The sequence below is a fragment of the Ornithorhynchus anatinus genome, chromosome 5 (assembly GCF_004115215.2).
Source record: "Ornithorhynchus anatinus isolate Pmale09 chromosome 5, mOrnAna1.pri.v4, whole genome shotgun sequence".
NCBI classification, from domain to species: Eukaryota; Metazoa; Chordata; class Mammalia; order Monotremata; family Ornithorhynchidae; genus Ornithorhynchus; species Ornithorhynchus anatinus.
This window is the reverse complement of record NC_041732.1, coordinates 104,664,681-104,691,556: the sequence shown is the minus strand read 5'-3', so window position 1 is coordinate 104,691,556 and position 26,876 is coordinate 104,664,681. Positions and strand designations below refer to the sequence as shown.

Genomic DNA, 26,876 nt, shown 5'->3' with positions numbered 1-26,876 from the left:
CGCTGGGGGAGATACGGGGTCATCGGGTGGTCCCACGTGGGGCTCCCAGTCTTCATCCCCCTTTTCCAGATGAGGGAACTGAGGCCCAGAGAAGTGAAGTGACTCGCCCACGGTCACACGGCTGGCGAGTGGCGGAGCCGGGATTCGAACCCGTGATCTCTGACTCCCAAGCCCGGGCTCTTTCTGCTGAGCCACGCTGCTTCTCACAAAAATAATGGTATTTGTTAAGTGCTTACCACGCGCCAAGCGCTGGGGTAGACACAAGGCGATCGGGTCGTCCCCCGTGGGGCTCCCTGTCTTCATCTCCATTTTACAGATGAGGTCACCGAGGCCCAGAGAAGGGAAGTGATTTCCCCAAGGTCGCACAGCAGACAAGCGGCACAGCCCCTCGGGAGAGTCCACTGCAGCAATATTCATTCATTCACTCCATCGTATTTATTGAGCGCCTACTGTGTGCAGTGCACTGTGCTGAGCGCTTGGAATGGACCATCCGGCAACAGATAGAGGCCGTCCCTGCCCAACGACGGGCTCACGGTCTAGAAGGGGGGAGACAGGCAGCAAAACAAAACAAGGAGTCAGGCATCAGTGCCGTCCAAAGAGAGAAATAGAATCATGGATAGATAGGCGTCATTAATAAAATAAATAGACCGATAATATAGACAAATACACACAGGTGCTGAGGGGAGGGGAAGGCGAGGCGATATAACGGACACATCCCCTGCCACGATGAGCTTAGAGTCTAGACGTCTGACTTGTCTTATGCCGTCGAGTCGTGTCCGCGACGCCACGGACACGTCTCTCCCCCCGCCATCGTTCCGGCCGTGGATCCGCAGAGTTTTCCGGGGAACAATGGGGCAGCGTTTGACCTTCCGGCGGTCAACTCGAGTCTCCGCCCTCGACCCTCTCCCGGGCCGCCCGGCGCGGGGGAGTTTCGGGCCCGTAGCCGCCTGGGCCGCCCCTCGCCGGCCACCGGGCCCGGCCGGGAACGGACCGGCCGGGCCTCCGCTCCGCTCTCCCGCCCGTAGCCGGGACCGGCGGAGGCCTGGAAACTCTCCGGGTGCCGCCCTGAGAGGGGCTAGAGGTCTCTTTGAGGGAACAGAGGCCTAGAGAAGTGAAGCGACTTGCTCAAGGTCACACAGCAGACCAACAGCCTAGCGGATAGAACACGAGCCCGAAAGCCAGGAGGATCGGGGTTCTAATCCCCACCAGGCCTCTCGTCGGCTGTGTGACCTCGAGCAAGTCACTTCACTTCTCCAGGCCTCCGTTCCCTCGTCTGTAAAAGCGGGGGGACGGAGGCGGCGAGTCCAGTGGGAGACGGGGACTGTGCTCAACCTGATCGGCTGGTGTCCACCCCAGCGCGGAGCCTAGCGACCGGTGTCCGTTCATCCATTCGTTCGATAGTATTTATTGAGCGCTTACTGTGTGCAGAGCACTGGACTAAGCGCTTGGAATGGACAAATCGGGAACAGATACAGTCCCTGCCCTCTGACGGGCTCACGGTCTAATCGGGGGAGACGGACCGTCAAAAACAATAGCCATAAATAGAATCGATAAGGATACTGTTATATCGTTCTCTCCCCGGCACTTAGCACAGCGCTCTGCACACGGGGAGTGCTCAGTAGGTACGACGGACCGATGGATCGATTCATCGGCCAGTCTCTACGGCTCCAGTGGGCTCATCCGGTCGAAATGCCGCGATTCTGCGTCCAAGTCGGAATTAACCGCCCGGGAAAAACGAGCTGGAAAAAAATGGTTGTGGCCACCAGGTGCCACTATTGAATTATATATATTTTGGTGGTATTTTTTAAGCGCTCACTGTCATCATCACGAATCCTATTTACGAAGTCGGTATTTGTTAAGCGCTCACTATGTGCAGAGCACTGTTCTCGGCGCTGGGGTAGATACAGGTCATCGGGTTGTCCCCCGTGAGGCTCCCGGGCTTCATCCCCATTTTCCAGATGAGGTCACTGAGGCCCAGAGAAGCGAAGCGACTCGCCCACGGTCACGCAGCGGACAAGGGGCAGAGCCGGGATTCGAACCCATGACCTCTGACTCCCAAGCCCGGGCTCTTTCCTCTGAGCCGCGCTGCTTCATGCCGCTTCACTTATTGAGTGCTTACTGTGTGCACAGCACTGTACTGAGCGCTTGGGAGAAGACAAGATGCGTCAAGAACTGCTGGAAGCGCCGGGAGAGATGCAAATCAATCAAGTGGGAAACAGTCCCTGTCCCACATGGGGCTCCCAGCCTAAGTAGGAGGGAGACTCCCCCCCCCCATTTTAATAATAATAATAATAATATCATAATGTTGGTATTGAAGTGCTTACTATGTGCAGAGCACCGTTCTAAGCACTGAGGGAGATACAGGGTCATCAGGTCGTCCCATGTGAGGCTCACAGTTAATCCCCATTTTCCAGATGAGGTCACTGAGGCCCAGAGAAGTGAAGTGACTTGCCCACGGTCACACAGCAGGCATATGGAGGGAAGCAGCGTGGCTCAGTGGAAAGAGCCTGGGTTTGGGAGTCAGAGGTCACGAGTTCGAATCCCCGCTCTGCCACTTGTCAGCCGCGTGACCGTGGGCGAGTCACTTCACTTCTCTGGGCCTCAGTGACCTCATCTGGAAAATGGGGAGGAAGACCGGGAGCCCCACGGGGGACGACCCGATGACCCTGTATCTCCCCCAGCGCTTAGAAACAGTGCTCGGCACACAGGAAGCGCTTAACAAATACCAACATTATTATGGAAGAGCCGGGGTTTGATTAGAACCTCTGGGTTCTAATCTAACCGAAAAGCAATTATATCATTTTTATCCAGCGGTAATGAAACGTGACCTTTATTCAGTAGTATTTATTGAGCGCTTACTCTGTGCAGAGCACTGGACTAAGCCCTTGGAATGTACAATTCGGCAACAGATAGAGACGATCCCTGCCCAGTGACGGGGGCTCACGGTCTAAACGACCTTCAAGATGAAGTGTCTTAAAATTAGTCACTCGATCGTATTTATTGAGCGCTTACTATGTGCAGAGCACTGTACTAAGCATTTGGGAGAGGGCAATAAAACAGGGGTGGTAGACGATTCTAGAAGCAGCATGGCGAAGTGGATATTGCCGGGGCCTGGGAGTAGGAAGGTCATGGGTTCTAATCCCTCCTCTGTCGCTTGTCTGCCGTGTGACTGTGGACCTGCTTGGATTATCCCCAGCGCTCAGTACAGTGTCTGGCACAGAGTAAGTGCTTAAAAATATCACCGTGGTTATAATTATGTGGGACAGGGACTGGGTCCAACCTCGTTACCTTGTATCCACCCCAACACCTAGAGCGGCACAAGGCACACGGTAATCACTTTAAGCAGCGCGGCTCGGTGGACAGAGCCCGGGCTTGGGAGTCGGAGGTCGTGGGTTCGAATCCCTGCTCTGCCACTTGTCAGCTGGGGGACTGTGGGCGAGTCACTTCACTTCTCTGGGCCTCGGTTCCCTCATCTGGAAAATGGGGATGAAGACCGGGAGCCTCACTTGGAACAACCCGATGACCCCGTATCTCCCCCAGCGCTTAGGACAGTGCTCTGCACGTAGTAAGCGCTTAACAAAAACCAACATTATTATTATCTTAATCCTAACAATCCGTGCTCTATCCGCCAAGCAATGCGGCCACCTGTCTGCTGAGTGACCTTGGGCAAGTCACTTCACTTCACTTCTTTGTGCCTCAGTTGATCTGCAAAACGGGGATTAAGAGTGTGAGCCCCGTGTGGGAGAGGGACCGGGTCCAACCTGATTGTCTCGTTTCTACCCCAGCGCTTAGAGCAGTGCTTGGCACATAGTAAGTGCTTAACAGAGAAGCAGTGTGACTCAGTGGAAAGAGGCCCGGGCTTGGGAGTCAGAGGTCGTGGGTTCGAATCCTGGCTCTGCCACTCGTGTGACTGTGGGCAAGTCACTTCCCTGTGCCTCGGTTCCCTCATCTGGAAAATGGGGATTAAGACTGTGAGCCTCAAGGGGACAACCTGATTGCCCTGTATCTACCCCAGTGCTTAGAACAGTGCTCGGCACATAGTAAGCGCTTAACAAATACCAACATCATTATTACTAGTATTATTATTATTAAGTACCATAATTATTCTTCTTGTTGGCTCACAGTCCCCGAGAGGAAAAGTGTGGCCAAGTAGAAAGAATCCGGGCCTGGAGGTCAGAAAACCTGTTTCTATTCTATCACATCTTGTCCGCTACGTGACGGTGGGCAAGTCACTTCACGTCTCTGGGCCTCAGTTTCCTTATCTGCAAAATGGGGATTAAATTCTACACCCTCCTACCTCGACCGTGAGCCTCTTGTAGGACAGGGACTGGGTCCTACCTGCCTAGTATCTACCCCAGTGCTTAGTACAGCGCTCCTCACATAGCAAATGCTAAACTAATATTTGCCGTTATTTTTTATTCTTATGATTATATTATGCGGGGTGGGGAGCACTGGAGTCCAACCCATTGGGAGCAATGAAATGCTAAAACGTTTAAAGGAATATAAGGGACAAAGACAGATAAGGGCTCTCCCAAGCGCCCAGTAGAGTGTCCTGCACACAGTAAGTGCTCAGTAAGTAGATGGATCAATCGATCGATCGATTGATTAAAAACTGAAGTGGGTTTTGGGGAGCTGTGGGAGGAGGAGCAGGATTTTTCCAGGTGATTTAGAGTCCACAGCACCGGCCGCGAGGTTTCCGGAGGTTCTACGAGGCCTCGAGCTGCAGAGGCTGTCCTCCTTCCTCCTGGGGTGGGGAAAATAATTACAATAATAATTCTAGTGTTTGTTAAGCGCTTACTATGTGCCAGGCGCTGTGCTAAGCGCTGGGGTGGATCCAAACAAATCGGGTTGGACAGAATCCCTGTCCTACATGAGGCTCACAGTCTCAAGGCCCAGAGAAGCAGCGTGGCTCAGTGGAAAGACTGTGGGCTTGGGAGCCAGAGGTCATGGGTTCTAATCCCGGCTCTGCCACCGGTCAGCTGTGTGACCTTGGGCAAGTGACTTCACTTCTCCGCGCCACCGTGGCCTCATCTGTTAAATGGGGATGAAGACCGAGAGCCCCACGTGGGACAACCTGATTCCCCTGTATCTCCCCCAGCGCTTAGAACAGTGCTTGGCACGTAGTAAGCGCTTAACGAATGCCAACATTATTATTATCAAGTGCTTGGGAAGTACAATTCCACAACAAAGAGAGACAATCCCTGCCCACAACGGGCTCACTGTCTAGAAGGGGAGAGACAGACAACAGAACAAGTAAACGGGCATAAGTAGCATCAGTAAAAATAAATAAAATTATATATATATATATATATTTACTTCTCTGGGTCTCTATTCCCTCATCTGTAAAATGGGGATTAAAACCACGAAAGCCATGTGGGAAAGGGACTATGTCCAACCTGATTAGCTTCTATCTACCCCAGTGCTTAGAACAGTGCCTGGCACGTAGTAAGCACTTAACAAATACCACAGTTATTATTATTATTGTTATTATTAGATACGTCACACACGCATCAAATTCCCTCACCCTCTCAGTGGCAGTGGAGATCAATTAATTACCTCTAGACCGTAAGCTCGTTATGGCCAGGAATCTATCAATCCATCGAGCGAGCGATCCACTGATTTATTGAGCGCTGTGAGGCGCGCTCTGCTAAAAGAAATGGTGTTGGTTAGTAATAATAATAATAATAATGTTGGTATCTGTTAAGCGCTTACTATGTGCAGAGCACCGTTCTAAGCGCTGGGGGAGATACGGGGTCATCGGGTGGTCCCACGTGGGGCTCCCAGTCTTCATCCCCCTTTTCCAGATGAGGGAACTGAGGCCCAGAGAAGTGAAGTGACTCGCCCACGGTCACACGGCTGGCGAGTGGCGGAGCCGGGATTCGAACCCGTGATCTCTGACTCCCAAGCCCGGGCTCTTTCTGCTGAGCCACGCTGCTTCTCACAAAAATAATGGTATTTGTTAAGTGCTTACCACGCGCCAAGCGCTGGGGTAGACACAAGGCGATCGGGTCGTCCCCCGTGGGGCTCCCTGTCTTCATCTCCATTTTACAGATGAGGTCACCGAGGCCCAGAGAAGGGAAGTGATTTCCCCAAGGTCGCACAGCAGACAAGCGGCACAGCCCCTCGGGAGAGTCCACTGCAGCAATATTCATTCATTCACTCCATCGTATTTATTGAGCGCCTACTGTGTGCAGTGCACTGTGCTGAGCGCTTGGAATGGACCATCCGGCAACAGATAGAGGCCGTCCCTGCCCAACGACGGGCTCACGGTCTAGAAGGGGGGAGACAGGCAGCAAAACAAAACAAGGAGTCAGGCATCAGTGCCGTCCAAAGAGAGAAATAGAATCATGGATAGATAGGCGTCATTAATAAAATAAATAGACCGATAATATAGACAAATACACACAGGTGCTGAGGGGAGGGGAAGGCGAGGCGATATAACGGACACATCCCCTGCCACGATGAGCTTAGAGTCTAGACGTCTGACTTGTCTTATGCCGTCGAGTCGTGTCCGCGACGCCACGGACACGTCTCTCCCCCCGCCATCGTTCCGGCCGTGGATCCGCAGAGTTTTCCGGGGAACAATGGGGCAGCGTTTGACCTTCCGGCGGTCAACTCGAGTCTCCGCCCTCGACCCTCTCCCGGGCCGCCCGGCGCGGGGGAGTTTCGGGCCCGTAGCCGCCTGGGCCGCCCCTCGCCGGCCACCGGGCCCGGCCGGGAACGGACCGGCCGGGCCTCCGCTCCGCTCTCCCGCCCGTAGCCGGGACCGGCGGAGGCCTGGAAACTCTCCGGGTGCCGCCCTGAGAGGGGCTAGAGGTCTCTTTGAGGGAACAGAGGCCTAGAGAAGTGAAGCGACTTGCTCAAGGTCACACAGCAGACCAACAGCCTAGCGGATAGAACACGAGCCCGAAAGCCAGGAGGATCGGGGTTCTAATCCCCACCAGGCCTCTCGTCGGCTGTGTGACCTCGAGCAAGTCACTTCACTTCTCCAGGCCTCCGTTCCCTCGTCTGTAAAAGCGGGGGGACGGAGGCGGCGAGTCCAGTGGGAGACGGGGACTGTGCTCAACCTGATCGGCTGGTGTCCACCCCAGCGCGGAGCCTAGCGACCGGTGTCCGTTCATCCATTCGTTCGATAGTATTTATTGAGCGCTTACTGTGTGCAGAGCACTGGACTAAGCGCTTGGAATGGACAAATCGGGAACAGATACAGTCCCTGCCCTCTGACGGGCTCACGGTCTAATCGGGGGAGACGGACCGTCAAAAACAATAGCCATAAATAGAATCGATAAGGATACTGTTATATCGTTCTCTCCCCGGCACTTAGCACAGCGCTCTGCACACGGGGAGTGCTCAGTAGGTACGACGGACCGATGGATCGATTCATCGGCCAGTCTCTACGGCTCCAGTGGGCTCATCCGGTCGAAATGCCGCGATTCTGCGTCCAAGTCGGAATTAACCGCCCGGGAAAAACGAGCTGGAAAAAAATGGTTGTGGCCACCAGGTGCCACTATTGAATTATATATATTTTGGTGGTATTTTTTAAGCGCTCACTGTCATCATCACGAATCCTATTTACGAAGTCGGTATTTGTTAAGCGCTCACTATGTGCAGAGCACTGTTCTCGGCGCTGGGGTAGATACAGGTCATCGGGTTGTCCCCCGTGAGGCTCCCGGGCTTCATCCCCATTTTCCAGATGAGGTCACTGAGGCCCAGAGAAGCGAAGCGACTCGCCCACGGTCACGCAGCGGACAAGGGGCAGAGCCGGGATTCGAACCCATGACCTCTGACTCCCAAGCCCGGGCTCTTTCCTCTGAGCCGCGCTGCTTCATGCCGCTTCACTTATTGAGTGCTTACTGTGTGCACAGCACTGTACTGAGCGCTTGGGAGAAGACAAGATGCGTCAAGAACTGCTGGAAGCGCCGGGAGAGATGCAAATCAATCAAGTGGGAAACAGTCCCTGTCCCACATGGGGCTCCCAGCCTAAGTAGGAGGGAGACTCCCCCCCCCCATTTTAATAATAATAATAATAATATCATAATGTTGGTATTGAAGTGCTTACTATGTGCAGAGCACCGTTCTAAGCACTGAGGGAGATACAGGGTCATCAGGTCGTCCCATGTGAGGCTCACAGTTAATCCCCATTTTCCAGATGAGGTCACTGAGGCCCAGAGAAGTGAAGTGACTTGCCCACGGTCACACAGCAGGCATATGGAGGGAAGCAGCGTGGCTCAGTGGAAAGAGCCTGGGTTTGGGAGTCAGAGGTCACGAGTTCGAATCCCCGCTCTGCCACTTGTCAGCCGCGTGACCGTGGGCGAGTCACTTCACTTCTCTGGGCCTCAGTGACCTCATCTGGAAAATGGGGAGGAAGACCGGGAGCCCCACGGGGGACGACCCGATGACCCTGTATCTCCCCCAGCGCTTAGAAACAGTGCTCGGCACACAGGAAGCGCTTAACAAATACCAACATTATTATGGAAGAGCCGGGGTTTGATTAGAACCTCTGGGTTCTAATCTAACCGAAAAGCAATTATATCATTTTTATCCAGCGGTAATGAAACGTGACCTTTATTCAGTAGTATTTATTGAGCGCTTACTCTGTGCAGAGCACTGGACTAAGCCCTTGGAATGTACAATTCGGCAACAGATAGAGACGATCCCTGCCCAGTGACGGGGGCTCACGGTCTAAACGAACTTCAAGATGAAGTGTCTTAAAATTAGTCACTCGATCGTATTTATTGAGCGCTTACTATGTGCAGAGCACTGTACTAAGCATTTGGGAGAGGGCAATAAAACAGGGGTGGTAGACGATTCTAGAAGCAGCATGGCGAAGTGGATATTGCCGGGGCCTGGGAGTAGGAAGGTCATGGGTTCTAATCCCTCCTCTGTCGCTTGTCTGCCGTGTGACTGTGGACCTGCTTGGATTATCCCCAGCGCTCAGTACAGTGTCTGGCACAGAGTAAGTGCTTAAAAATATCACCGTGGTTATAATTATGTGGGACAGGGACTGGGTCCAACCTCGTTACCTTGTATCCACCCCAACACCTAGAGCGGCACAAGGCACACGGTAATCACTTTAAGCAGCGCGGCTCGGTGGACAGAGCCCGGGCTTGGGAGTCGGAGGTCGTGGGTTCGAATCCCTGCTCTGCCACTTGTCAGCTGGGGGACTGTGGGCGAGTCACTTCACTTCTCTGGGCCTCGGTTCCCTCATCTGGAAAATGGGGATGAAGACCGGGAGCCTCACTTGGAACAACCCGATGACCCCGTATCTCCCCCAGCGCTTAGGACAGTGCTCTGCACGTAGTAAGCGCTTAACAAAAACCAACATTATTATTATCTTAATCCTAACAATCCGTGCTCTATCCGCCAAGCAATGCGGCCACCTGTCTGCTGAGTGACCTTGGGCAAGTCACTTCACTTCACTTCTTTGTGCCTCAGTTGATCTGCAAAACGGGGATTAAGAGTGTGAGCCCCGTGTGGGAGAGGGACCGGGTCCAACCTGATTGTCTCGTTTCTACCCCAGCGCTTAGAGCAGTGCTTGGCACATAGTAAGTGCTTAACAGAGAAGCAGTGTGACTCAGTGGAAAGAGGCCCGGGCTTGGGAGTCAGAGGTCGTGGGTTCGAATCCTGGCTCTGCCACTCGTGTGACTGTGGGCAAGTCACTTCCCTGTGCCTCGGTTCCCTCATCTGGAAAATGGGGATTAAGACTGTGAGCCTCAAGGGGACAACCTGATTGCCCTGTATCTACCCCAGTGCTTAGAACAGTGCTCGGCACATAGTAAGCGCTTAACAAATACCAACATCATTATTACTAGTATTATTATTATTAAGTACCATAATTATTCTTCTTGTTGGCTCACAGTCCCCGAGAGGAAAAAGTGTGGCCAAGTAGAAAGAATCCGGGCCTGGAGGTCAGAAAACCTGTTTCTATTCTATCACATCTTGTCCGCTACGTGACGGTGGGCAAGTCACTTCACGTCTCTGGGCCTCAGTTTCCTTATCTGCAAAATGGGGATTAAATTCTACACCCTCCTACCTCGACCGTGAGCCTCTTGTAGGACAGGGACTGGGTCCTACCTGCCTAGTATCTACCCCAGTGCTTAGTACAGCGCTCCTCACATAGCAAATGCTAAACTAATATTTGTCGTTATTTTTTATTCTTATGATTATATTATGCGGGGTGGGGAGCACTGGAGTCCAACCCATTGGGAGCAATGAAATGCTAAAACGTTTAAAGGAATATAAGGGACAAAGACAGATAAGGGCTCTCCCAAGCCTCCAGTAGAGTGTCCTGCACACAGTAAGTGCTCAGTAAGTAGATGGATCAATCGATCGATCGATTGATTAAAAACTGAAGTGGGTTTTGGGGAGCTGTGGGAGGAGGAGCAGGATTTTTCCAGGTGATTTAGAGTCCACAGCACCGGCCGCGAGGTTTCCGGAGGTTCTACGAGGCCTCGAGCTGCAGAGGCTGTCCTCCTTCCTCCTGGGGTGGGGAAAATAATTACAATAATAATTCTAGTGTTTGTTAAGCGCTTACTATGTGCCAGGCGCTGTGCTAAGCGCTGGGGTGGATCCAAACAAATCGGGTTGGACAGAATCCCTGTCCTACATGAGGCTCACAGTCTCAAGGCCCAGAGAAGCAGCGTGGCTCAGTGGAAAGACTGTGGGCTTGGGAGCCAGAGGTCATGGGTTCTAATCCCGGCTCTGCCACCGGTCAGCTGTGTGACCTTGGGCAAATCACTTAACTTCTCTGTGCCTCAGTTACCTCATCTGTCAAATGGGGATGAAAACCGTGAGCCCCACGTGGGACAACCTGATCACCTTGTATCCTCCAGCGCTTAGAACGGTGCTTTGCACATAGTAAGCGCTTAATAAATACCACAAGTTAAGTGAAACGATTGCCCAGGGTCACACAGCAGGCACGTGGCGGAGCCGGGATTAGAACCCAGATCCTTCGGATTCCCGGGCCCGGGATCTGTCCACTAGGTCATTCTGGGAGAGTAAGGCAGGATGGAGTCTCCTCGCAGGGGTGGAGGAAAGCAGGATAAAGTGGAGTCTCCTCTCTGGAGGGGGGGAATAATAATAATAACAGTAATAATAATAATGCTACTTGTCAAGTGCTTACTATGTGCCGAGCACTGTTCTATGTACCGGGACAGATATAAATTGATCAAGTTTGACATAGTTCCTGTCCTATGTGGGACTCACGGTCTTCATCCCCATTTTACAGTCGAGGGAATTGAGGCCCAGAGAAGTGAGGTGACTTGCCCAAGGTCCTACAGCGGACAAGCGGTGGAGCTGGGATTGATAATAATAATAATGATAATGATAATTATGGTGCTTGTCAAGCGGTCGCTATGTGCCAAACACCGTTCCAGGTCCTGGGGTAGATACAAGCTAATCAGGTTGGACCCAATCCGTGTCCCACAATGGGCTCACGCTCTTTCTTAATCCCCGTTTTTGACAGATGAGGGAACCGAGGCCCAGAGAAGTGAAGTGACTTGCCCCAAGTCACCCAGCAGACATGTGGCGGCGTTGGGATTAGAACCCAGATCCTTCTGCCTCCCAGGCCGGGACTCTAGCCACTGGAAAGCAGGATGGGGTGGGATCTCCTCACTGGTTGGGGGGAAAGCAGGATGGGATGGGAGGGATCCCCTCGCTGGGGTGAGGGGAAGCAAGATGGGATGGGGGTCTCCTTCCACTGGGGTGGGGGGAACCAGGATGGAGTGGGGGTCTCCTCAATGGGGTGGGGGGAAGCAGGATGGGATGGGGGGGTCTCCTCGCTGGGGTGGGGGGAAGCGGGATGGGATGAGGGGTCTCCTCGCTGGGGTGGGGGGAAGCAGGATGGGATGGGGGGGTCTCGCTGGGGTGGGGGGGAAGCAGGATGGGATGGGGGTCTCCTCGCTGGGGTGGGGGGAAGCAGGAGGGGATGGGGGGGGTCTCCTCGCTGGGGTGGAGAGAAGCAGGATGGGATGGGGGGGGTCTCCTCGCTGGGGTGGGGGGAAACAGGAGGGGATGGGGGTCTCCCCGCTGGGGTAGAGGGGAGCCAGGCCCGGCTGCGGGGGACGGGAAGAGAGGAAGGGAAGGAAGGAGGGAAGGAAAGAGGAAAGGGAAGAGGGAAAGAAAGTATTTCCCTGGGGAGAGTGAGGGGGACCCAAGAACACGCTGGGAGGCCAGGCTGCAGTTACCAGCTGTCTCTCTCTCTCTCTGTTTCTCTCTCTGTCTCTGTGTGTCTCTCTCTAATAAGGTTGGTATTCGTTAAGCGCTTACTATGTGCAAAGCACCGTTCTAAGCGCTGGGGGATACAAGGTGATCAGGTCGTCCCACGTGGGGCTCACGGTTTTAATCCCCCTTTTACAGATGAGCTAACTGAGGCACAGGGAAGTGAAGTGACTTGCTCTCCTTCAGCTCCGGGGGTGAAGAGGGGCCGAGGAGGCTCAGCGGCGGCTTTTATGCCCGGCCCGAAGCGGGCCGGGCCGGCCGACACCAGTCGGAGCCTTCCTCGGCCGTGGCCGGAGGCTCGGGCCACGGAGGGCGGCCATTTCGCTCGGCTGCACTGGAAGATGGGAAGCGGCGCGGCCTAGTAGGTAGAGCCCGGGCCTGGGAGGCAGGAGGACCCGGGTTCTAATTCCGGCTCTGCCACTCGTCCGCTGTGGGATGTTGGGCCAGTCGCTTCTCTTCTCCGGGCCTCAGTTTCCTCATCTGCAAATGGGGATTAAGACCGTGAGCCCCGCGCGGGACAGGGACTGTGTCCGACCTGAATTTTCCCTGCTGTTTAAAGCAGTGCGTGGCACATAGTAAGCGCTGAACAAACAGAAGAAGGAGAAGCGGAAGAAGAGAAGCAGCCTGGCGTAGCGGCTAGAGCCTGGGCCTGGGAGTCGGAAGGTCATGGGTTCTGATCCTGGCTCCCCAGTTTGCCTCTCGTGTGGCCTTGGGAAAGTCCCTTCACTTCTCTGGGCCTCAGTTTCCTCATTTGTAAAATGGGGATTGAGACTGGGAGCCCTATGTGAGACAGGGACCGTGTCCATCCCGATTTGCTTGCATTCACCCCAGTGCTTAGAACAGTAGGGAAGCAGCGTGGCTCAGTGGAAAGAGCCCGGGCTTGGGAGTCAGAGGTCATGGGTTCGAATCCCGGCTCCACCGCTTGCCAGCTGTATGACTTTGGGCCAGCCACTTTACTTCTCTGAGCCTCGGTTACCTCGTCTGTAAAATGGGGTTTAAAACTGCGAGCCTCACGTGGGACAACCTGATTACCTTGTATCCCCCCCCCAGCGCTTAGAACAGTGCTTTGCACATAGTAAGCGCTTAACAAATACCCCCATTATTATTATTATCATTACCTGGCACATAGAAGAAGAAGGAGGAGGAGGAGGAGGTTCACTACAACTCTCTCAGTACTTAGCACAGTGCTCTGCACACTCTCCCAAGCACTCAGTACAGTCCTTTGCACACAGTAAGCGCTCAAAAAATACGAATGAATGAATGAACAGTCAGCACTCGATCAATATGAGGGATCAATTGATTGAAAGAACAATAACTACAGTACTCGTTAAGTGCTCACTATGTGTCAAGCACTGTTCTAAGCACTGGGGTAGACACAAGGCAACCGGGTTGGCCACGGTCCCCGTCCCCCATGGGGCTCAGTCTCCATCCCCATTTTACGGATGAGGGAACCGAGGCCCAGAGAAGTGAAGCGACTTGCCCGAGGTCACCCGGCAGCCGAGGGGCGGAGCCGGGATTAGAACCCAGGTCCCTCCGACTCCCCAGCCGCTCCAGCCGCCGACAGAAGCACCAACAGAGACGCTTTCGGCGGTCTAGGCTTCACCCGCTTCCCATCTCGCCCTGCCGCGGTGGCCGTGCCGAGCTCGCTCCCCCAGGGCCACGGGTGGAATTAACAGACCCTGGCACGGCGGCCTGACGGTAATAATAATAATGGTGGTATTTGTTAAGCGCTTACTACGTGCCAAGCGCCGTTCTAGGCGCTGGGGTAATTACAAGGTCATCAGGGTGTCCCTCTTGGGGCTCCCAGTCTTCAGCCCCATTTTCCAGATGAGGGAACCGAGGCACAGAGAAGTTGTGACTTGCCCCAAGTCACCCAGCTGATAAGCGGCGGAGCCGGGATTGGAACTCACGACCTCTGACTCCCAAGCCCGGGTTCTTGCCACTGAGCCACGCTGCTTCTCTACAGTACAGCGCTCCCAGTACGGCGCTCTCGTGCACGATAGGCAGTCGGCTCCTCGAAGACAGGGATCGTCACTCCTAGCTCTATGGTCCTCTCCCCAGCATTCAGTACAGTGCTCGGCACACAGTAGACTGTCAGCTCCTCGAGGGCAGGGATCGTGTCTACCAACTCTAATAATAACTCTAATAATAATGATGATGATGGTATTGGTTAAGCGCTTACTATGTGCCGAGCACCGTTCTAAGCGCTGGGGGAGATACCGGGTCATCAGGTTGTCCCATGTGAGGTTCACGGTCTTCATCTCCATTTTAATAATAATAATGTTAGTACCGGTTAAGCGCTTACTAGGTGCAGAGCCCTGTTCTAAGCGCTGGGGGAGATACGGGGTCACCAGGTGGGCCCACGTGAGGCTCCCAGTTAATCCCCATTTTCCAGTTGAGGTCACTGGGGCCCAGAGAAGTGAAGTGACCTGCCCCGTCACAGAGCGGACAAGTGGCGGAGCCGGAATTCGAACCCATGACCTCTGACTTAGATGAGGAAACTGAAGCACGGAGAAATGAAGTGACTTGCCCGAGGTCACGCAGCTGAAAAGCGGCAGAGCCGGGATTAGAACCCACGTCCTCTGACAGCCAAGCCCGGGCTCTTGCCACCAGGCCATGCCGCTTCTCAACCGCTTCTAACTCTACCGCCCTCTCTCCAGCCTTCGTGAAATCATTCAATCCAGTGGTATTTACTGAGCGTTCACTGTGTGCAGAGCACTGTACTAAGCGCTTGGAAAGTACAATTCAGCCACAGAGAGACAATCCCTGCCCAACACCGGACTCACAGTGTGGGGGGTGGAGGCAGATATCAAAGCAAAGTAAACAAGCGTTCAGTACAGTGCTCTGCACACAGTAGACTCTAAGCTCCTTGAAGGCAGGGATCACGACTGCTAACTCTATTGTCCTCTCCCCAGTGCTTAGGACAGTGCTCTGCACACGGTATTCTGTCAGTTTCTTAAAGACAGGGCTCACGTCTACTAATTAATAATAATAATGTTGGTATTTGTTAAGCGTTTACCCGGTGCCAAGCACTGTTCTAGGCACTGGGGTAGCTACAAGGTCATCAGGTTATCCCACTCGGGGCTCACAGTCTTCACCCCTGTTTTCCAGATGAGGGAACTGAGGCCCAGAGAAGTCAAGCGGTTCGCCCGAGGTCACACAGCAGGCGAGTGGCGGAGGCGGGATTAGAACCCACGACCTCGGACTCCTAAGCCCGGATTCTCTCCACCGAGCCGCGCTGCTTCTCTACCCGATGATACTTCGGAAACTTCCTTTCCTTCACTCATTCGTCCACTCAGTCGTATTTACCGAGCGCTCCCTGTGTGCGGCCCACTGTGCTAAGCGCTTGGGAGAGGACAGAGTCAACTTCCTTCTCTTAATAATAATAATAATAATAATAATGTTGGTATTTGTTAAGCGCTTACTATGTGCCGAGCACTGTTCTAAGCGCTGGGTAGATACAAGGTCATGAGGTTGTCCCTCGTGGGGCTCACGGTCTTCATCCCCATTTTTCCAGATGGAGGGACTGAGTCACAGAGAAGTGAAGTGACTTGCCCACAGTCACACAGCCGTCAAACGGCAGAGCCGGGATTAGAACCCGCGACCGGGCTCTTTCCACTGAGCCACGCTGCTTCTCTTGCAAAAGGAAGTTCCTTCTGCCGCACCTCTGGGAAAGGGGCTGCTCAATCAACGCCCTCCGAGGAAGCCGAAAATTCTTGGAATCCCCAGCGATCTTCGCCGCAAAACCCCCGGCCCATTTTACCTTTCACACCCCGCTCCCTCCGAGTGACGGGAAGTCCCTTAAAAAAAGGGGAGAGGAAAAAAAAAAAGGGAATAAGAGAGCCAAACCAATCCTGTGGATCTTGAAATCCGAAACCCAGAGGAGGAGGAGGAGGAGGAGGAGAGTTTGGAGTGCTCCTCAGAATTGTTTCCAGGGAAGTTTCAGGAGGAAAAGGGGAAAAAAAAAAGTTTCCCTAAAGGCTCCGTGAATGGCTTCTTCCTAGAGGCTCCGGGAGAAGCTGCAGATTTGGGAAAAAGGGAGATTTTGCTCCTGGCTTTGGATATGATGGCTATTGTGGAGAGGAGAGAACCGAGGATTGGCTTCCAGCGTCTCTTCTTGGCCGCTCTGCTGCTTGCCTGCGCCTCTGGGGCAGGAGGAAATAGGGACAAAGAAGGACCTGCCTGTTATGGGGGATTTGACCTGTATTTCATTTTAGACAAGTAAGTGGATTCGGTTGTTCGGCTTGGGAGAGGACCGTCCATTGGTCCGTCGTCTGGGAATAACAGTAATGATAATAATAAGGATGGTGTTTGTTAAACGCTTACTCTGTACTCTGAGTGCTGGGGGAGATCCGGGGTCATCGGGTTGTCCCACTTGGGGCTCACGGTCTTCCTCCCCATTTTCCAGTCGAGGCAACTGAGGCCCAGAGAAGTGAAGTGACTTACCCGAGGTCCCACAGCTGACAAGCGGCAGAGTCGGGATTAGAACCCACGACCTCACCCCCAAGCCCGGGCTCTTGCCGCTATTCCACGCCGCTTCTCTAACGGCCCCCCGACATCCTCCCCTGGCCTCGAAAGGCGAGCGGCTTCTGATTTTCCCTCTCGGACGAGGAGGCGGTGGGGTCTCTGGGGGTGCTCAAGGAATCCTGGGCGCGTCCCCACCGCGTCCCAGTTTTCCAGGGAGCAGCTGGGAAGTTTTCAGCCGTTCCTGCTCTCCAGCTCCCGCAGGGCGAATCCTTTTTTCGGGACGGGGCCTCTCCGCTGGCCTCCATCCGGAGGATAGAGACGGATCGTTTCTACTTCTAATAATTATGGTATCTGTTAAGCGCTGACCGATAACTACAATTACGGTATTTGTTAATGATAATAACATCGGCTTATATCTACCTCAGCATTTAGTACGGTGCCTGGCACGTAGTAAGCGCTTAACAAATGCCATTATTATTAACAATGATTGTGGTGTTCGTTAAGCGCTTACTATGTGCCAAACACTATCCTAAACGCTGGGGTGCCTACAAGGTAATCAGGTCGGACGTAATCCCTGTCCTTCTTGGGGCTCACGATCTTGCTCCCCATTTCAACAATAATAATAATTATGCCATCTGTTAACGATCACGGCATCTGTAAAGCGCTTCCTATGTACCGGGCACTGTACTCATTCATTCATTCATTCATTCATTCAATGGTATTTATTGAGCGCCTACTTTGTGCAGAGCACTGGACTAAGCGTTTGGAATGGACAAATCGGCCACTGCGGTGGATCCAAACAAATGGGGTCGGACCCAATCCCTGACCCATTTGGGCTCACGGTCCCGATTCCCATTTTCCAGATGAGGGAACCGAGGCACAGAGAAGTGAACTGATTCGCCCAAGGTCTCACAGCAGACACGTATTGGTGCCGGGATTAGAACCCACGACCTCCTGACTCCACTAGGTCAGGCTGCTTAATACAGCGTTTGTTAAGCGCTGTCTAATAACGATCATTGTGCTATTCGTCGAGAGCTTAACTCTGCGCCAAGCACTGTTCTAAGGGCCGGGGCGGATAGAATCAAGTTGGACTCCGTCTCTGGCCTTCACGGAGGAGGGAATCGGATTTAATCCCCAATTTCCAGATGAGGCAACTGAGGCGCAGAGTCAAGAATTTCCATCTTGGCTCTCCGCCCGGAGGGCATTTGAAATCCAATAAATAATCTATTTATTTTTATTCATGTATATAGGTATATAATTCTATTTATTTATAATGATGCTATTGATGCCTGTTTACCTGTTTTGCTGTCTGTCTCCCCCCCGCTAGACTCTAAACCCGTCGTAGGCAGGGATCGTCTCTATCTGTTGCTGAATTGTCCTCTCCCAAGCGCTTAGTACAGTGCTCTGCACGCAGTCAGCGCTCAATAAATACGACTGAATGAATGAATGAAGTCTGGGAGAAATCTGGTGGGGGGGAGGGGTTGGGGGTTTGCAGCCGACAACCTTTAATTTCATACTGTGCCTGAGGGAGACCTCAACATTTTCTTCCTTCTCATCCTATTTGGGGTGTCCAGGTGGTCTCTCTAATAATAATAATTACGGTATTTGTTAGGTGCCAGGCACCGTACTAAGCGACGGGGTGGAGACTAGCAAATCGGGTTGGTCACGGTCCCTGTCCCCCGGGGGGCTCCCGGTCTCCAGCCTCATTTTCCAGATGAGGGAACTGAGGCCCAGAGAAGTGAAGTGACTTGCCCAGGGTCACCCAGCAGACAAGTGGCAGAGTCGGGATTAGAACCCATGACCCTCCGGCTCCCAGGCCCGGGCTTTATCCACTGAGCCATGCCGCTTTCTGCCTCTCGCTCCCTCAGCTCCTCCGGTGAGCCTGAAAGGAAACAAAAGCGGTTTCCCAAAGTCTAGATTACCCGGCCGGTTTTAAATCTCTATATTTTCGGGAGACTGCAGTGATAATTTGGGAAAATTTAGCTGGCATCAGTGTGGCTCAGCGGAAAGAGCCCGGGGCTAGGAGTCGGAGGTCGTGAGTTCTAATCCCGACTCTGCCCCTTGTCAGCTGGGTGACCGTGGGCAAGTCTCTTCACTTCTCTGGGCCTCAGTTCCCTCATCTGGAAAATGGGGATGAAGACTGGGAGCCTCACGTGGGGCGACCTCATTCCCCTGCATCTCGCCCAGCGCTCAGAACGGTGCTCTGCACGTAGTAAGCGCTTAACGAACACCAACATTATTATTATTATTCTCCATGCCTCGGTGACCTCATCGGTCAAATGGGGATGAAGACTGTGAGTCCCACGGGGGACAACCCGATGACCTTGTATCCCCCCCCCCCGGCGCTTAGAACAGTGCTTGGCACATAGTGAGCGCTTAATAAATACCATCGCGATCATTATATGTGAGAAGTGAGCTGTTCTTGCTGGTTAGGTGACAGAATCGCTCTCCCCCTGCTAGACTGTGAGCCCGTGGGTGGGTAGGGATTGTCTCTCTTTGTTGCCGAATTGTAATAATAATGATGATGATGATGGTGGCATTTGTTAAGCGCTTACTATGTGCAAAGCACTGTTCTAAGCGCCGGGGAGGATGCAAGGTGATCAGGGTGACCCACGTGGGGCGCCCAGTCTTCATCCCCATTTTCCAGATGAGGTAAGGGAGGCCCAGAGAAGTGAAGTCACTTGCCCAAAGTCACCCAGCTGGCGAGTGGCAGGGCTGGGATTTGAACCCGTGACCGCTGACTCCCCAGCGCGGACTCTTCCCACGGAGCCGTGCTGCTTCTCTACTTCCCAAGCGCTTAGTACAGTGCTCTGCACACTGTAAGCGTTCAATGAATACGACCGAATGAATGAGTCGATCAGTCGAGAGTACTGCCCGGGCATCTACTACGCTCTGAGCACTGTCCCGAGCGCTCGGGAGAGAGCGCAATAGACACGACCCCAGCCCTGAGGAGCTTCCAGTCTATTAGGTGCAGAACACTGCGCTATCTGCTCCGGAGAGTACAGAAGAGCTTGGAGACAGGATCCCGAGGCTTGGGCTTCGGAGGATCCCCACCGCTCGTCTTGTCGGCTGTGTGATCTTGGCCAAGTCACTTAACCTCCCTGGCCTCGGTTCCCTCATCTTTAAAACAGTAACGATGGCATTTGTTAAGCGCTTACTATGTGCCAAGCACTGTTCTAAGCGCCGATTCCATCCCCCTTCTCCCTCCTCCTTAGACCGTGAGCCCTGTGAGGGCCGGGGACCGGGCCCACCCTGTCTCGTAATAATAATGACAGTAATAATTGTGGCAACTGTTAAGCGTAATAACAATGAGAATTGTGGCGTTTGTTAAGCGCTTACCGCGTGCCAGGCTCTGTACCGAGCGCTGGGATGGATAGAAGCAAGTCGTGGCGGACGCGGTCCCGGGCCCACGTGCGGCGCGCCGTCCCAATCCGCCTTTTTCCAGAGAAGGGAAGTGACTTGTCCGGGGTCACGCAGCAGACGTGTGGTAGAGTCGGGATTAGAACCCACATCCTCTGACTCCCAAGCCTGGGCTCTTGCCACCGAGCGACGCTGCTTCGCGGAACGACCCCAGTGCTTAGTATAGCGCTTGGCACCTAGGAAGCACTTGCGTCCTCTCGCGTCGCCCCCGTCCGCCAAACCGTAAGCAACCCGAGGGGCCGGGTGAGGTCTCCTAATTCCATTACGCTCCCCCAAGCGCTTAGTACAGCGTTCGGGCACACGGGTGGCTACTCGAGAGAAGCAGCGTGGCTCAGTGGAAAGAGACCGGGCTTGGGAGTCAGAGGTCATGAGTTCGAATGCCGGCTCTGCCACTGGTCAGCTGGGTGACCGCGGGCGAGTCGCTTCACTTCTCTGTGCCTCAGCGACCTCATCTGTAAAATGGGGATTAACTGGGAGCCTCACGTGGGGGCAACCTGATTCCCCTGTATCTCCCCCAGCGCTTAGAACAGTGCTCGGCACATAGTAAGCGCTTAACAAATACCAACATTATTATTACCGATCGACCGATCGATTTCCCCACTGATCGTGGAGCGGGGTTCAGGCCGCCGCCGGACTTGGCGTTTAAATCTTTGGTCCGCTTTGAGGTCCCCGCCCCCACCCATTCGTTCCGTCGGATTGACCGAGCGCTCACCGTGTGCAGAGCACCGTACTGAGCGCTGGGAAAGTACAGTACGGGCTTCAGACCTTCCGGACCCTCAGCTTCCCAACACGACGGCGACACAGGGTTTGGAGGAAATGGGATGAAGAGATTTTCCTTCTCTGGACTGTTCCGTCAGGGAGCGGGGACCGTCCCTATCTGTTGCCGATTTGTCCATTCCAAACGCTCAGTACAGCGCTCTGCACATAGTAAGCGCTCGATAAATGCTACTGAATGAACGATTGAGTGGAAGGCGGAGATAGATCCATCGATCAATCCATCGGTGGTATTTATTGAGCGCTTACGGCGTGCAGAGCCCTGGGCTGAGCGCTTGGGAGACTAGGCAGGGAATGTGTCTGCTTACCCTTCCGTTGTACTCTCCCAAGCGCTTAGTACAGTGCTCTGCACGCAGTAAGCGCCTGCTGGATAGGGCCCGGGCCTGAGATTTAGAAGGTCATGGGTTCTAATTCCGGCCCTGCCTCTTGTCGTGACCTTGGGCAAGTCATTTCACTTCCCTGGGCCTCAGTTACCTCATCTGTAACGTGGAGATTAAGACCGTGAACCCCACGTGGGACAACCCGATGACCCGGGATCTCCCCCAGCGCTTAGAACAGTGCTCGGCACATAGTAAGCGCTTAACAAATACCAACGTTATTGTCATTCATTCCTTCGCTTGTATTTATTGAGCGCTTCCCGGGTGCAGAGTACTAAGCGGAGCGCCTGGACGAGGACGAGGCAACAATAAACGGACACATTCCCTGCCCACAACGAGTTCCCGGACTAGAGGGCTTACTATGTGTCAGGCGCTGTTCTAAGCGCTGGGGTGGATCCAACCTATTCAGGTTGGACCCATCCCTGTCCCACTTGGGGCTGACAATCTTCACCCCCGTTTTACAGATGAGGAAACTGAGGCATGGAGAATAATAATAATAACCGTGGCATTTGTTAAGCGCTTACTGGGTGCCAGGCACTGTACTAAGCGCTGGGGTGGATCCAAGCAAACGGGGCTGGACACGGTCCCTTGTCTCCCTTGGGGTTCGCGGTCTCAATCCCCATTTTCCAGATGAGGGAACTGAGGCCCAGAGAAGCGACCCCCCCCCCCCCCCAAGGTCCCACAGCAGACAGGTGGCGGAGCCGGGATGAGAACCCGTGACCTTCTGATTCCCGGGTCCGGGCTCTCTTCATTTGCTACACCAAATGAAATGACTCACCCGAGGTCACACGGCAGACGGGCGGAGGAGCTGTCAACACAGAGAAGCAGCGTGGCTCGGTGGAAAGAGGCCGGGCGTGGGAGGCGGGGGTCATGGGTTCGAATCCCACTTGTCAGCTGTGTGACCGTGGGCAAGTCGCTTCACTTCTCTGGGCCTCGGTGATCTCATCTGGAAAACGGGGATAAAGACTGTGAGCCCCACGGGGGACAACCTGATCACCTCGCATCCCCCCAGCGCTTAGAACGGTGCTTTGCACGTAGTAAGCGCTTAACAGATACCAACATTATTATTATTATCCCTCCCGATTTGCTTTTTAATGGCATTTGTTAAGTACTAACCACGCGCACTCACTACGCGCAGACGCTTACTACGTCCGGTCACTTCACTTCTCTGCGCCTCAGTTTCCTCGTCCGTAAAATGGGGATCCCATAACTCCTCTCTCCACTTTTTCCAAATCCCACGTGGGACAGGGACCGTCGACCGACCTGTTTTATCTCATATCCGCCCCGGCGCTTGGGACGTAGTAAGCATTTAAAGCTCACCTCCTCCGAGAGGCCTTCCCAGACCGAGCTCCCCTTTTCCCTCTGCTCCTTCTACCCCCCCTTCACCTCTCCGCAGCTAAACCCTCTTTTCTCCCCCCTTCCCCCCTCCTCCTCCCCCTCTCCCGTCCCATCCCCTCGGCACCGTACTCGTCCGCTCGACTGTCTGTATCCTCGTCACCCTATTTATTTCGTTAATGAGATGGACATCGCCTCGATTCTCTTTATTTGCTGTTGTTTCGATGAGACGTTCATCCCCTCGATTCCATTTACCGCCATCGTTCTCGTCCGTCCGTCTCCCCCGACGAGACCTTAAGCCCGTCAGAGGGGCAGGGACGGTCTCTGTCTGTTACCGATCTGTCCGTTCCAAGCGCTTAGTCCGGTGCTCTGCACATAGTAAGCGCTCGATAAATACTGTTGAATGAATTTAACAAATACCACAACTTTCAATGTCGGTGAGGATGCGGATGATATTATAATACTAATAATACCGATATTTGCTAAGTGCTTATTACGTGCCGGGCACCGTTCTAAGTGCCGAGGATAATGAGGCAGAGCCCAGAGAGAACACGCCCAGGGAATAAGACGTCAGCTTTGCTTCTGGCTGGGAGCTCTGGGAATCCAATCCGGCTTTTTCTCGAAGATTGGGCGTGCGATAAACAGTTAGGGAAAAATCTGGAATTTCACGGCATGGCCTAGTGAAAGGAGGAGCCCGGCTTCTGGAATCTCATCCCAGCTCGGCCCTCCGACTGCTCTGGGTCCCTGGGCAAGTCGCTTAACCTCTTTAGGCCTCATTTTCCTCATCTGTGAAATGGGGAGGCGATATCTGTTTTCTCTCCCCCTTCGATTCATTCATTCAATTCCGTCCTATTCAATAATAATAATTTCATCCAATCACATTTACTGAGCCCTTACTGTGGGCGGAGCACTGTACTAAGCGCTTGGAAAGTACCATGCGGCCACAGAGAGAGACGATCGCTACCCAACGACGGGCTCACGGTGATGGTATATGTTGAGCGCTTACTAATAATGTTGGTGTTTGTTAAGTGCTTACTATGTGCAGAGCACTGTTCTAAGCGCTGAAGTAGATACAGGGTCATCAGGTTGTCCCACGTGAGGCTCACAGTTAATCCCCATTTTACAGATGAGGTAACTGAGGCCCAGAGAAGTGACGTGACTTGTTCAAGGTCACACAGCCGATCGGTGGTGGATCCGGGATTCGAACCCGTGACCCCTGACTCCCCAGCCCGGGCTTTTTCCACTGCCAAGCACTGTTGTAAGCGCTGGGGCAGATACAAGCTAAGCAGGTGGTCCCGCGTGGGGCTCACCGTCTTCATCCCCATTTTCCAGATGAGGGAACTGAGGCCCAGAGAAGTGAAGCGACTCGCCCAAAGTCACTCAGCAGACAAGTGGCGGAGGCGGGATTAGAACCCGCGACCTCTGACTCCCCAAACCCGGGCTCTTTCCACCGAGCCGCGCTGCTAGCAGGAGAAGGAGGATTAATGATAGTATTAATATTTGTAATAGTATTTATTGATCGGTATTTATTTCCTAAACACTTGGGAAATGCAAAGCAAAACAGTGACGTCCACCGGTCAATCAATCTAGAGTATTTACTGAACGCTTACTGTGTCCAGAGCACTGCACCGACCTCCTGGGAGCGTCCGGTATTGTCTGTCTTCCCCTCAAAACTGTAGGTTTGTCGTGGGCAGGGACCATATCGTTTATTGTTGTATCGTCCTCTCCCAAGCGCTTAGTACAGTGCTCTGCACCCAGTAAGGGCTCGGAAAAAGCGGACACACTCCTGCCCTCGAGGGGTCTACCGTATTTAGTGTGCAGAGCACTGTACTAAGCCCTTGGGAAAGTCCATCACGTGAGCTCGTTACTGGGCTGTGATCGTCTCTTAACTGTTGCCGAATTGTCCATTCCAAGCGCTTAGTACAGTGCTCTGCAGGCAGTAAGCGCTCAATAAATACGATTGAATGACCAAGTCGGGAGAATCATTCCCGGCTCACGCAGAGAGGCTGTTGACGTGATTGTCCTCACTCAAGCACTCAGTACAGTGTTCCGCAGGCTCTAAGCGCTCAATAAATAGGATCGAGTGAACGAATTGATGTCCAGGAGCGGAGGACAGTGTTCCACCAGCTCTAAGCGCTCAACAAATAGGATCGAATGAACAAATTGACGTCCAAGAGCGGAGGACACTGTTCCACCGGCTCTAAGCGCTCAATAAATGGGATCGAATGAACGAATTGACGTCCGGGAGCCGAAGACAGTGTTCCGCCGGCTCTAAGCGCTCAATAAATAGGATCGAATGAACGAATTGATGTCCAGGAGCGGAAGACAGTGTTCCATCAGCTCTAAGCGCTCAATAAATAGGATCGAATGAACGAATTGACGTCCAAGAGCGGAAGACAGTGTTCCACCGGCTCTGAGCGCTCAATAAATAGGATCGAATGAACGAATTGAAGTCCAGGAGCGGAAGACAGTGTTCCACCGGCTCTAAGCGCTCAATAAATGGGATCGAATGAACGAATTGACTTCCGGGAGCGGAGGAAAGTGTTCCACCAGCTCTAAGCGCTCAATAAATAGGATCGAATGAAACAATTGACATCCAGGAGAGGAGGTCTGGCCTTTCGGCCATCTTGAACGTCACCACAGTTGAGTCGGGATTGAATTCTGATTCAGCAGACGTCTTCGAGAATCCGCGGCGATTTTCCGAGTGCGGAGGAGGAGGGAGGCGATTAAACAAGTGGCTTGTTAGGGTGGGCCACTAGGCCATCTTCTTCTTTTTGGGGATTTGCCCAGATCTCCTCGTGCTAATTAGCTCTCCCACGATTAAAGACATAGAAAGGATTTAGCGCGATGGCATAGCTCATCCGCACGCTGTGGTATATAACGTTAGCCCGGGCTTGGGAGTCAGAGGTCATGGGTTCTAATCGTGCCTCCGCCACTTAATAATAATAATAATGTTGGTATTTGTTAAGCGCTCACTATGTGCAGAGCACCGTTCTAAGCGCTGGGGGAGATACAGGGTCATCAGGTTGTCCCACGTGAGGCTCACAGTCTTCATCCCCATTTTACAGATGAGGAAACTGAGGGCCAGTGAAGTGACTCGCCCACAGTCACACAGCTGACAAGCGGCGGAGCTGGGATTCGAACCCATGACCTCCAACTCCAAAGCCCGGGCTCTTTCCGCTGAGCCGCGCTGCTTTGATTGATTGATCGGCGCAGTCCCCGTCCCGATGGGGCTCGCAGATTTTCCGGATGAGGGAACCGAGGCCCAGAGAAGTGAAGGGACTTGCCGGGGTCCCACAGCGGACGAGTGGCAGAGCCGGGATTAGAACCCGGGTCTTTCTGACTCCCGGGCCCGGGCTCGACGCGCTGCTGCTTCCCCGTTATCTTCAAAGACTTCAGAAGCCACACCTCCTCCGGGAGGCCTTCCCTCATCCGTCGTCCATCTCTCCAAATCCTACCCGAGGCCAGTTCCTCCGTCTCGGCCCTCAGGTCGGCCTGCCCGCCGGGGCCCTGCTGTACGTAACAGTGACGATAATATTATATTTCGAATATTATATCATTACGGATAATTACCATTATTAGAGCAGGGGCATGACGTAGCGGCAAGTGGAGTCAGAGGGACCTGGGTTCTAATCCCGGCTCCGCCACACATCTGCTGCGTGACCTCGGGCAAGTCACTTCACATCTCTGTGCCTCAGTTCCCTCATCTGGAAAACGGGGATGGAGACTGAAAGCTCCACATGGGACAGGGATTGGGTCCAGTTGGATTTTCTTGCATCCACTCCAAATTCTATTTGACTGACAGATTCTAGTTGACCCCTAAGTCGCCTACGTATCCGGTTTCCCGATCATTTATTCCCTCTAGGTGTAAATTTTTCTGGGTCTATGTGTCCCACTGAATCACCAGTTCCTCGAGAATTCTGGTGATTAAGAACGTGAGCCCCACGTGGGGCGACCTGATTACCTTGTATCTCCCCCCCGGTGCTTGGCACATAGTGAGCGCTTAACAAATACCGTCATTATTTTTATTATCAGGTTAACTAACTCTGTTAAGAAGCACCATGGCCTAATAATGATGCAGCCACAGACCGACTTGGTTTAGCGGAAAGAGCCCGGGCTTGAGAGTCTGAGGTCTTGGGTTCTGCGTGGCTCAGTGGAAAGAGCACGGGCTTTGGAGTCAGGGCTCATGAGTTCGAATCCCAGCTCTGCCACTTGTCGGCTGTGTGACCGTGGGCGAGTCACTTCACTTCTCTGGGCCTCAGTTCCCTCATCTGTAAAAATGGG

General features: G+C 53.4%; 1 protein-coding gene across 1 annotated transcript in view; it reads left to right on the top strand.

Annotated features, from left to right (window-relative positions):
• The first annotated feature begins 16,124 nt into the window (after nt 1-16,124).
• Nucleotides 16,125-26,876, top strand: part of ANTXR1 (ANTXR cell adhesion molecule 1) — a 183,986-nt gene continuing 173,234 nt past the window's right edge. The window contains exon 1 of the mRNA XM_029066000.2: nt 16,125-16,440. Coding sequence (XP_028921833.1) covers nt 16,283-16,440 — 158 coding nt within the window. The 5' untranslated portion in view covers nt 16,125-16,282. The remainder of the gene's footprint in view (nt 16,441-26,876) is intronic.